The sequence below is a fragment of the Dunckerocampus dactyliophorus genome, chromosome 1 (genome assembly GCF_027744805.1).
Source record: "Dunckerocampus dactyliophorus isolate RoL2022-P2 chromosome 1, RoL_Ddac_1.1, whole genome shotgun sequence".
NCBI lineage: Eukaryota > Metazoa > Chordata > Actinopteri > Syngnathiformes > Syngnathidae > Dunckerocampus > Dunckerocampus dactyliophorus.
Window position 1 is genome coordinate 33,118,262 of NC_072819.1, and position 13,284 is coordinate 33,131,545.

Below are 13,284 nucleotides of genomic sequence, written 5' to 3' on the forward strand. Positions count from 1 at the left end.
TTGTGGTATGCTTCGGATCATGAGCTCTTACTTTCCACTTTTGCTAATTTTGAAGATTAAATATTTTTGTAAAACTTAAATGAAAGCATCATCTTGACTGGTTTATATAAAATCCACTGAGGTTGAATATAAAGGCAAAGTCATAAATTGTCTCAACATTTCTGCCATTTACAGTGTGTGCATTATACACATATATTTAGCAGCAGTGTGACATTAGAAATTATAAACAATGAAGAAGCCAGCAACAACCAGTTCAGATGAAGGGCAGACTGTGCGAAGCTTATCACGACAGGAAAGCCAAAGGCAGGGCTTAACATTTTCGAGCCATCATTCTCTATGATATAAGGTCAAACCAAACATACAGTAAAGCCCACTTTCATAACTTTTTGATTTCTTCCTAAGGTGATGGTGTCATTGTATATTACTCAATTTGGTGAGATTTGTTTTGTGCCTGCTCTGGATATTTGTTTTTTGCACAAGTGGATGGATGAGCAATCTCAAAATGCCCTTTTCTGTCTGCGATAGTGTAAGTATGAGAAGTTCAAACCTGCAGCTTGACATGTTACATGGACTGACAGACAATCGAAGCGTTAGTGACAGCACTGCAATGTTTGTCTTCCAGTGCCATTCAGGAATTAATTGAGGGTTAACAAATGTGCATTACAATTAACAAGACAACATGACAAGACTGAAGTATCTCAACACAAGCCCAACCCAATACAGACTGCCCTTAACCACCCTGCGTGTGAGAAATGACATACCAGTTAGCTGATACTGCGTCAAAAAATGGCAAATTAGACATACAGCTATTATGTCTAACTAATTGGCTTCAAATAGCTATTAATAGCTATTAAATTGCACCACCTTAATGAACTGCCTAGATAGAGCATATACTGTATAAATCCTATACATTAGAACATACTGTAAATGATGCAGAGAGGTAGTATCACTCTTTCATTCGAAGCATTACAGGGAGGTCATTTTCAACTCGACACAGGTGATCATTTTCGTCTAGAGGGATAACAATATCCTGCCCTCACATGAGAAATAAAATAGAGAGGCCTCGGAGCTCAATTATACTTGTGATTCAGCCACTTGGCTCACATCGGAGGGATATCATGCAAGGCTCATTGCTCGTTGTCTGAGTCGCTACCAACAGGCATTTCCGAGAGTCATCCCTTCCCTGATGGAACTGCTACAATGAGAAAATTTACTTGAAGACCTGTTTTGTTGGGGTTACTCATAGCCCTCCTTCCAGTTTATTGGATCATTTTAAGAAGATGCTTCTCAGAAAGAAGCCTTGAAGGTCTCACACAACACTGTGAATGCCATCAGGTATAAAGATGTGGTTTACTGGTCCACTTTTGAACAAGATTAGCAGCAGTGTCTAAAGCAGCAGGAATATAGCATGGATGATACATGTGGTATAGACTTAAAAAAGGCAGAAAGGGGTCTACAGTCAATTGTAAGAATGCATTTGTTGACCAGCCAAGAAATGGTTGAAATTTTCCGAAGTACATAATGGAAATCAGTTTTTAAAAAAAAGAAGTGTAAAGAAGAACATTGCTTGATCAAATTCATGTGCACCACAGTCTGTAAAAACAACTCTGAACACCAATTTTAACACACTAATGCAATATAAAAGGTCCAGGCAAGTCCACCAATATGATAGACCACTTCATTTGCAGATCTGACGACAACATATCAGCAGACATAAACCAGAGGTTTCCAAAGTGTGACGCGTTCCTCCCCTTGGGGGTACCAGAGAACTTTGGGAGAGGGATGGCAGTTGAGAAAAATACATTTTTAATCATTTTACATTTTTTATTAGGGCTGTCAAAAATAAAAAGTCAATGGTGGTAACTAATTTATTTTATTAATTAACATTTTGACCATGATTAACACATGCGCATCATGACAAGCCACACCTGTCTGATATGTCGGCAGACGTAGGCCCAGTGTAGCGTCCCCACAGAATATGACGCACTTTTAGAACTTCATTCTGGCCTGAACACATTAATAGCAGTGCAATTCCCACACCGTATACCTGTATGTATCCCCAACTCGCAAACATGTCTCTTTGTTTGTACTTGGAACAAAACCTCCTCATTCTCACCACACTACCACTGACACTGCAAACTCCAAAAAATAATAAGTTCAATAAGAAAAACCGTGATTCTTATCAACCTTTAAGTGTGCTCGGAAATTCCACGTCCAACTGAATACAACCCCTCATTGCTCATAATAACCCAGTTAAAGTGTGATTCAAATGTTTTGCTACAATTAAAAATAAGTGTTAGGCAAATAGATTTCCAGGCGTATGTTCTCTTTTACCTTGATTTAAATATTTGAATTATTTGGAGCTGTTAACACATAGAAATATATAATTACAAATGCATAATTATATTTGTGTATATTAATTATATTGTGTCTTGTCATTTAACTTTCTGTTCAAAAAATACAGTCATCCCTTGTTTATCGCAGTTAATTGGTTCCAGACCCAACCGCGATAAGTGAATTTCCACAAAGTAGGATTCAATATTAATAAATAGTACATAGTAATACATAGTACATTTACGTAGTTAGAGCATAGAAAACCTGTTTAGGACTTTCTAAATACAATCTTTACCATTATTAGAGCCCCGTAGACATGAAATAACACCCCTGCAGTCACCTTTACACTCCTATTCATCTTTGTTTACACCACATCTCACAACTTTAATGGGCAGGCTACGGAATCACTGCAGGGACACAAGAGACCGCCATGGCTTTAACCATTAGCAAGCTAATGAGATACCTAGTAAGCCTCCAATTTATTTACTGTATTGTAAATTTAAGAAAGGGTTTAAAATAGAATAGGGAAGACGGATAAAGAAGCCAAAAACTTACCACTTCAACATGGATCACTTTATCATGTCGAACATGCCATGGCTGACTTCATGCAGTGTGACGGTAATCTAATGTCATGTCTCAATAATGGAACAATACTGATGCCTCGTGAGCAGAATACTACATGGAACTTTGTCTTTCAATATTTTTTGACTAAATATGCCATAGCCAACCACAAAAAAGCGATCGTTTATTAATTATTTTTTGAAAAACCGTGAGGGAGCGATAATCGAACCGAGATATTGCGAGGGATGATTGTACAGTAAAAAATTGTATATTTCAGACATAGTTGCAAATGGCGATTAATAATGATTCATTAATTTGAAAAGTGATTAATCTGATTCAAAATTGTAATCATTTGACAGCCACAGACACTTAAACTCATGATTTTTTTTCCTGCATTTTTTCCAGGTTGTTGTTCAGTATAAATGACAGTGACATGGAATTGGGGCATAAAGCCATCCCGGTAATATTCCATTAAATTAACATTATTTAGCAGGGTAATTTTAAAGTTTACTTTAAAATATGAAATAGCATTTACTGTGTATAGCAGGGGCATGGATTTTATGAGAGAGACCACAGTAGTTTTATATTCTCTAAGGAGAGGTTTTCATACAAAAATCCGACATAGACTCTGTCCCTTATTACAAAACCAGTGTACCATCAAAGTGGATATTTTCTGTAATGATTACTACATACTGTTGTTTCAAACAAAAGCCAGCCTACCTGTGTGGCTCCTGTGTGCATGAGTGAGTGAGGCCAGACAAAGCGACAGCAGTAGACTCCACACACCGAATCCGCACATACAAGGGCCCCGCTCCCGCATTCTGCCAGAAAGAAGAACAAAATAACATGCATACTTAGACAATATATACACACACACACAGACACAAATCATTTGATGTCAATTTGCCATACACAGTATGCAGGAGAATGTTAACGTTCTCCCCCTTACTGCCTGTGTAAAGCACACATTCATTAAACACAAGGAACTTCAGAAAGCTTTTTAAACATGCCAGCTCAAAGCATTCACAAGCTTGTCTTGGCAGTGGAGAAAAAAAACATTTATCCATCCATCCATCCATCCATCTTCTTCCGCTTATCCGAGGTCAGGTTGTGGGGGCAGCAGCCCAAGCAGGGAAGCCCAGACTTCCCTCTCCCTGGCCACTTCGTCCTGCTCCTCCCGGTGGATTCCGAGGCTAGCTGAGAGACATAGTCTCTCCAACGTGTCCTGGTCTTCCCCGACACCTCCTACTGGTCGGACATGCCCTGAACACCTCCCCAGGGAGGCGTCTGGGAGGCATCCTGACCAGATGCCCAAGCCACCTCATTTGGCTCTTCTCAATGCGGAGGAGCAGCGGTTCTACTCCGAGTTTCTCCCGCTTGTACCCCTTTCGGTCACTACCCAAAGTTCATGAGCATAGGTGAGGGTAGGAACGTAGATCGACCGGTAAATTTAGAGCTTTGCCTTTCGGCTCAGCTCCCTCTTCACCACAACAGCCTGATGCAGAGTCTGCATAAATGCAGACGCCGCATCAATCCGACTGTCGATCTTGCGTTCCATCCTTCCCTCACTCGTGAACAAGACCCCAAGGTACTTAAACTCCTCCACTAGGGGAAGGTTCTCATATCCGACCCGCAGGCGGCATTCCACCCTTTTCCGGCAGAGAACCATAGACTCGGACTTAGAGGTACTGATTCTAATCCCAGCCGCTTCACACTCGGCTGCAAACCGATCTAGTGAGAGTTGAAGGTCACTGCTCGATACCCCATATTCCCGGAGTACTCCCCACAGTATTACTCAAGAAACACGGTCGAATGCCTTCTCTAAGGTCACAAAACACATGTAGACTGGTTGGGCAAACTCACATGCACCCTAAAGGATCCTGCCGAGAGTATAGCGCTGGTCCACAGTTCCACGACCACACTGCTCCTCCTGAATCCGAGATTCAACTATCTGACGGCTCCTCCTCTCCAGAACCCCTGAATAGACCTTACCAGGAAGGCTGAGGAATGTGATCCCAAAATAGTTGGAACACACCCTCCGTTCCCCTTCTTAAAAAGTGGGACCACCACGCCAATCTGCCAATCCAGGGGCACCCCCCTCTGTCCACAGAGTCGTGTCAACCAAGACACACCCACAACATCCAGGGCCTGGATGAGGAACTCCGGGCGGATCTCATCTACCCCCAGAGCGCTGCTGCCGAGGAGCTTTTTGACCACCCCAGCAACTGAGCCCCAGAGATCGGAGAACCCACTGCGGAGTCCCCAAGAACTGCTCCCTCGTTTGAAGACCTGTTGGTGGGATTAAGGAGGTCTTCAAAGTATTCGTTCCACCGGTCCACAACATCTAGAGTCGAGGTCAGCAGCACACCATCCCCACCATAAACTGTGTTGACTGTGCACTGCTTCCCCTTCCTGAGATGGCGGATGGTGATCTAGAATCTCTTTGAAGCCGGCCGGAAGTCAGTCTCAATGACTTATCCAAACTCCTCAAGTTTTTGCCTCAGCGACCGCCAGAGCTGCAGACCTCTTGGCCTGCTGGTACTTGTCAACCAAAAACGCCCAATAGGACTCCCTCTTCAGCTTGACGGCATCCCTCACCACTTGTGTCCACCAACGGCTCTGGGATTACCGCCGCAAAAGGCAAATCCCACCACAGCTCCGATCAGCTGCCTCGACAATGAAGGCACAAAACATGGCCCACTCGGACTCAATGTCCGCCGCATCCCTTGGAACATGGTCAAAGCTCTCCTGGTTGTGGGAATTGAAACTCCTTCTGATAGGACTCTGCCAGACGTTTCCAGCAGACCCTCACAATGCATTTGGGACCGCCAGGTCTGACCAGCATCCTCCCCCACCATTGGAGCCAACTCACCACCAGGTGGTGATAGGTTGACAGCTCCGCCTCTCTCTTCACCCGAGTGTCCAAAACATTTAGCTGCAAGTCCGACGACACGACCACAAAGTCAATCATCGAACTGCGGCCTAGGGCGTCCTGGTGCCAAGTGCACATGTGGACACCCTTATGCTTGAACATGGTGTTTGTTGTAGACAATCTGTGTCAAGCACAGAAGTCCAACAATGAAACACCGCTCGGGTTCAGATCAGAGAGGCCGTTCCTCCCAATCACTGCTTTCCAGGTTTCACTGTCGCTGCCAACATGAGCGTTAACGTCCCCCAGTAGAACAGGGAATCCCGTGAGAGAGCACTCTCCAGTGGTCTCTCTAAGGACTCCAAAAAGGGTGGGTATTCTGAACTGCTGTTTGGTGCATATGCGCAAACAACAGTCAGGACCCGTTCCTCGTTCATCTGGTTAAACTCCAACGTAGAGGCCACGAACTGGAGGGAAATAAGAGTTGCCATCCCTGCCCGTCGCCTCTCACTGCTGGCAACACCAGAGTGGAATGAAGTCCAGCCTCTCCAGATGACTGGTTCCAGAGCGTCGAAGTGAGTGCGACTATATCTAGCCGGAACTTCTCCACCTCGTGCACCAGCTCAGGCTTCTTTCCCACCGGAGAGGTGACATTCCACGTGCCAAGAGCAATGGTTCCCGCCTTCGGCCACCACCCAGCTCACACTGCACCCGACCCCTTTGGCCCCTCCCATGGCCTCCTATGAGCTCACTACTCATGGGACGGGGGACTCACGTTACCTCTTTGGGCTATGCCCAGCCACCAGATGCTCGCCATCATGCCCCACCTCCAGGCCTGGCTCCAGAGAGGCCCCAGTGACCCGTGTGGGCAAGAGAAAACGAAGTCCATTGTTCTTTATGATCATTGCGTTCTTTTGAGCTACTCTTTGTCTGGTCCCCTTGAACCTGTTTGTCTTGGGTGACCCTAAAACATTTAAAATAGGAAAATTGTGTTTTTCTGTCTAATCATTAAAATGGTTTGGAAGAGAGTGACAAAAGGTATGAGACGAGGAGACAGGCAGAACGCTGTTTAATTTCCTATGTTTGCAACCAACTGGAACACAATGTCAAAAGACGGATGCACCAGGTTGTGTTATTAATACAGTCGTCGCATCTGTGTGTGTTTGCAAATTTGGATGGCTGCAAATAGCTGGCATCAGCTAAATGAAGAGCATTGTCGTCTCAAACAAAGCAGATTTCACTACCTTCTCGGGTCGGCTGAGAAAACACACATTCATAGACCACATTATTAAAAACAGAATAAACCAATAATATTTTATTTATGAGAAAGGTTTGATTAATAATGAATCACTTTTCCGTATTGTTATGTTCTGGGAGAGGATACATCCCATCGTGCACTGTATGTAGAAACGGATGTTTCTGTGGCGAAGTGATAGCAGCTGTTTACATAGAGGCGTTGAGGAGTGATGCATATGACTAAAGCACTTTGTTATCGAAGCTCTGACAGCAAGAAAGTGCACATAGCAGACAAACAAACTCCATTTATCAAACAGGGGAAATTATCTATGCTTTGTCAGTAGGTTCGTTTATATTTGGACAGAATTAGACTGTGGATACTTCACTGCTGGAGGATGACAAAGAAAATGCATGTGTATCAGTTGCTTGAGCTTGTTTTATTTTAAATATAAAGTACATGCAGATTAAAGTACATGTAGATGCAGATTAGTCAGAACATTTCAGCACATGCTAGATCTCTTTGTAACACTTATACTTTACATTTTACGTTGCCACTGCTGTGGACATAATTGTGGTTGGACAGCAGCAGAATTATTTGCAACCATTCGATATGACAGTGCAACAACCCTAACTTTTAATTTAAAATGTGTTATTTTTATTTTCAATTGTATTCCAAAAACTTGGCCGGAGTAGTACATTAATTGGCAAATGAATTAAGGCTCTTAGCTACCACTCTATTGGTCTTAATTGTCAACATCCTTAAAGCTTACATGTGCTGTCAGTGCAAAACCTCTTTTGATTTTCAATATTTTAAAACAAAAAAGGCACCTGAGGTCAAAGTTCAAATCAATATACAGACAATAGTTTTCTAAGCAGATTAATCACAACATCCTAATTACAAAATTAGTAAGGTGTGGAATCAGAGGGTTAGTATTGAATTGGGTGCAAAGCTATCTAGCCAACAGGAAGCTATATGTGAAGCTAGGAGACTATACTATAGCATGCTTAAATATATTATGTGGCGTAACTCAGGGGTCAATACTGGGACCAAAACTGTTCAACCTACAAGTATACATAAAAGACATTTGTAAAGTCACGAAAGACCTAAAGCTGGTACTATTTGCAGAAGATATTACTGCCTTCTGTTCTGGAGAAAGTACACAAGTGCTAATAAAATTAGTCACAGATGAAATGACTACACTAAAGATGGTTTGATAAAAACAGGTTATAAGTAAAACTAAGATTATACTATTTGGTAATAGCAGAAAGGATACTTATGCGCAAATACAAAATCATGGAGTGGGCATTGAAAGGATGAACAAAAATACATTTCTGGGGGTCAAAAATATACAACATAAAGTGGCGAGAAATACATCAATATTGATTAAAGCAAAATTTGTCCTCGATCAAAAATCACTTCATACTGTCTATTGCTCTCTGGTATTACCATATCTAACTTATTGTGTGGAGATGTGGGGAAATAACTATAAAGTACACTTCACTCGCTAAAGGTACTGCCAAATAGATCAGTTAGGATAATCCATAATGCCGCGTATGGAGAACATACAAATCCTCTATTTCTAAAATCACAAATATTAAAATGATGATGATCTAGTTGTTTTTCAGCTAAAATGATGCATAAAGCAAACAGTAATCTGCTACCTAAAAATGTCGTACAATTCATCTAGACAAGAGAGAACAAATATGAAAAATTAAACTTAAAACATTTATATGTGAGAACAACGCTAAAAAAATTAGCATCTCAGTATGTGGAATAAAATTATGGAACGGATTGAGCGAGGAACTCAAACAATGCACTAAAATGAGCCATTTCAAGAAACAATACAAGCAGTTGATGTTTGCAAAGTACAAGGACTCTTCCTTCTTGTCACTTATTACTCTTCATTCTTAGAACGATGTTCTGTTCTATTTTATTTGTCAATGTTATGTTTAATCACTACCACACTTATTACTAACTCTTCATTTTTGTGATTTCATTGTCAGTATTCATCGATTATCAACTATGTTCTGTTATGTCTATTTCATACATATTAATTATGATTGTCATATGTAGTAGTTACGGTGACAAGAAATGTGGCTACTATTTCACCACATTGTTAGCTTACCTAATCATTTTCCTATGTATTCAACCAGAAGAGAGTGCATTTCGAATACAGGAAGTGAACAAATGTATTGCAATTGATGTAAAGGGTTGGAATCAATAAGCATTACTTCTTCCTACTCCTTTTGGACATGCAGAACTGTGAATTGTAATATGTGATGTCTTCCAATGTAACTTGTATGCATGTTCTAATAAATGAAACCATTGTCATTACAATTACCATTCCTGATTTGTCACACTTAAATGTTTCAGATCATCAAACTCATTTAAATATCAGTCAATGACAACACAACTGAACACAGAATGCAGTTTTTAAATTAAATTTGTTATTATTAAGGGAGAAAATAAATCCAAACATGCATGGCCCTGTATGAAAAAGTGATTAACTGAGATTAATTGAGATCATTTAGTCTTTCTAAAGATTTGGGACTCCAGCAAACCACAGTGAGAACCAATATTCACAAATATTGGAACAGTGGTGAACATTCACAGGAGTGGCCGGCCAACCAAAATGACCCCAAGAGCGCAACAACGACTCATCTAAGAGGTCACAAAAGACCCCACAACAACATCCAAAGAACTGCAGGCCTCACTTGCCTCAGTTAAGGTCAGTATTCATGACTCCACCATAAGAAAGACACTGGGCAAAAACGGCCTGCATGGCAGAGGTCCAGGACGAAAACCACTGCTGAACAAAAAGAACATTAAGGCTCGTTTCAATTTTGACAGAAAACATCTTGATAATCCCCAAGACCTTCAGGAAAATACTCTGTGGTCTGACAAGACAAAAGTTGAACTTTTTGGAAGGTGTGTGTCCCATTACATCTGGCGCAAAAGTAACACTGCCTTTCCGAAAAAGAACATCATACCTACAGTAAAATATGGTGGTAGTAGTGTGATAGTCTGGGACTGTTTTGCTGCCCCAGGACCTGGAAGACTTGCTGTGATAAATGGAACCATGAATTCTGCTGTCTACCAAAAAATTCTGAAGGAGAATGTCTAGCCATCTGTTCGTGACCTCACCCTGAAACGCACTTGGGTTCTGCAGCAAGCTAATGATCCAAAACACACCAGCAAGTCCACCTCTGAATGGCTGAAGAAAAACAAAATGAAGACTTTGGAGTGGCCTAGTCAAAGTCCTGACCTGTATCCTATTGAGATGCTGTGACATGACCTTAAAAAGGTGGTTCATGCTGGAAAACTCTCCAATGTGGCTGAATTACAACAATTATGCAAAGATGAGTCGGCCAAAATTTCTCCACAGACTCATTGCAAGTTATCAAAAATGCTTGATTGCAGTTGTTGCTGCTAAGGGTGGCCCAAACCAGTTATCAGGTTTAGCGGGCAATCACTTTTTCACACAGGGCCATGCAGATTTGGATTTGGTCCCTTAATATGACAAAGTTTCATTTAAGAACTGCATTTTGTGTTCAGTTATGTTGTCATTGATTAATTTAATAAATTGTTTGATCTGAAACTTTTAAGTGCGACAAACATGCAAAAAAATAAGAAATCAGGAAGTGGGCAAACACCTTCAAACCACACCAGCATGGCGTGTGTCGAACTGTCGCTTTATATTTGACCGTTTCATCAATGAAATGTCATCACTGCATATTAGACACACCACCAAACCTGCTCTCTCCACGAATCGTCATCTTTCTTTCTTTCTTTTCGCCTTCCTCTTTGTCAAAAGTGTTTGTGCTCCAGAATTACAGTAGCTAGCTAAAAGTCAGACGTTTGCTTCTTGACCTGTTAATGCCCTGGTAGGCTACCGCATAATCCAATAATCGCGTTTTGGCATCTGACCTGGAAAATATCGGAAGGACATTGGCTCTAGCCCTTTACATTGCGATAGAAAATGAGTAGATGGATTAAAATGCATTATAATGTTTTATATTTTGAACGTTTGAACACTGTGATTTCTGTAATGTTTTACTTTAATGGTAAGAAATGTGTGAGAGCCAGATGCAGACATCAAAAAGGCCATAAATGGCTCGAGAGCCATAGGTTCTGGACCCCTGGCCTAAATCATTATCATCATTGTCCTGTTTATTAACAACAACCAGTGTTATCTACAACATCTACAATGTTCTTATGACACATACTGTACATGTCTTTGTTTTCGGGAAACTTGAACAATGACAAATCTAGCCTTTTGGACCATATATCACAGCAACTAATTGCTGAGCTGTGTTCCGATGACATGTTCAACAATGATGTTTCCGAATGCTGCTCACCATCATGGCGGCCAAAGGCGTGCAGGGCATACTACAGAAATGGATGCTGAGTAACCAGTCCTATTCATTTAGACTCTTCGGCCTCAATTGCTTGTGGATTTTCGCCATTCACTGGTGCTCCGGAACGTAACTTTGCACATAAAATTAAAAGCCTTGCGGAAGCTTTTGAGCATTGGTAAACAAACCAAACAGGCTGGGATGGAGTGAAAATCTGTGCAGATCTACAGATCTAATGCAGACTGGTTGTGCATATTTGGGTATAGATCTGCGTGCATGAATGTAAATGCATGTTGTGAGGAGTGTATGTGTGAATGTGCGCTAAGCTTTGGCTTGACTTCTGAGCGGTGTGTGTGAGTCATCTGGCTGTGCAAGCGGCATTTCTAGAGCTGAGGGAAGCTGTAAAGCCAGACAGGCTGAGCCAAGGCTTTTTCAGGCTAGAGGGCATCACAGGCACACAAAGAATCATATGCATGTACGTTTTGTTGCCACGTTTTGTTTCTTTTTTCACCCCTTACTCATCTCCACCCACTCTTTCCTCTTGTCCTCACCTCAGCTCTGCTGCTAGACAAGAATACCTTCTTCCTCTTCAGTTCATTTACACAAGCAGAGAAGTGTTTGTGATAACGCAGCACCACTTCTTTATGACTGCTTGTTTGGTCTGTCTGTCACAAAGCCAGTGGGTGTGTGACGTATAATTGCTTCAGAAAGGCACAGGAAAAGAGAAATTGTGAGAAAAAGGAAGGTAAGTGAAGGTTCACGTGTGCTTCTGAGCAATAGCGGGAAACATTTTGACCCTCCATCAGTGTCAAACAGTGACTCAAGTGCGTGCACCTATCTGAATCACACACAAACTCATAAATGGGCACTTAGGTGCAGCACGGCACGCAGTATGCTTGCAAACAATGCTTGCATTTGATCATTGTTTACAGCAGCATGTGTTGAAAAGTTGCTGTACCTCATGTACAATGTTTTCTCTAAGCTGCGCACGTGTGCAATCGCGCACTGATCTTGTGGTCTCAGCGCACAGCAAATCCTTGCAGCGCAACAAAATAAAATCCAACCTGAACTGCAAATAAAATCAACACATAACAATTTATTATGTACCATTATGCAATGCAACTCCGTGAGTGACAGGTGACAACAAGCAGTAACAACACAATGACGAACACTGTCCAGCCAATGATGAGATCCTGTTGGCACGTACTTACTTATGCAGCCTATCAATTCATTAACAGCATAGTACATGCCGCTGTTTTGCAGGATAGCATATAGCTACTGTTGCAGCGGAGTTAAGGGAGCTAAATGCTGCTTGCTAACCCCGTATTATGGAGAAACGAACGGGCAGTGCCACATGCACACACTAAGCTAAAGTAAAAAAAAAGGTATTTTAAGGTGCACTGGCTGTTGGAGCATGTGGGAACACAAGAGTTGAATATGCGTAAGATTTTTTCTTTTTAGAATGAGAAAGGGCTGCTCTGAACCAGTTATCTGAGTGAAAAGTGTAGACTGAATGTGTGGTTTAACCATGCATGTTGTACTGGCATGCTTTAATTTTGATGGACGGACTTACCAAATACAGGAAGTTTGAGTGATGCCCAGGGGACGGGAAGGTGGATCTTTTTTTCGGTTGAGATTTTTTTATTTTAATTTTTTTTTTAGACAAAAGTAAACATATACAGCAAATGTGGCATCACTTTCAAGTCAATTCCCAGAAGAGTCCTGATTGTTCTGTCAGGTTTGTTATTTTATTTATTTATTTATTTATTTATTTTTTTTATTTAATTAAATTTTATTTTTTATTTATTTATTTTTATTTATTTTTTTATAATTTTCTTTGTTGTGTTTAAAAAAAAAAAAAGGAAAGGAAAAAAAAAGAAAGGAAAAAAAAAAAAAAAGCTTTGTTCTTATTTATTTATTTATTTAGT

General features: G+C 41.2%; 1 protein-coding gene across 1 annotated transcript in view; it reads right to left on the reverse strand.

Annotated features, from left to right (window-relative positions):
- LOC129181684 (chemokine-like protein TAFA-2) overlaps positions 1-13,284 on the reverse strand; it is a 137,445-nt gene that overhangs the window by 82,059 nt on the left and 42,102 nt on the right. The window contains exon 2 of the mRNA XM_054777186.1: positions 3,616-3,716. Coding sequence (XP_054633161.1) covers positions 3,616-3,715 — 100 coding nt within the window. The 5' untranslated portion in view covers position 3,716. The remainder of the gene's footprint in view (positions 1-3,615; positions 3,717-13,284) is intronic.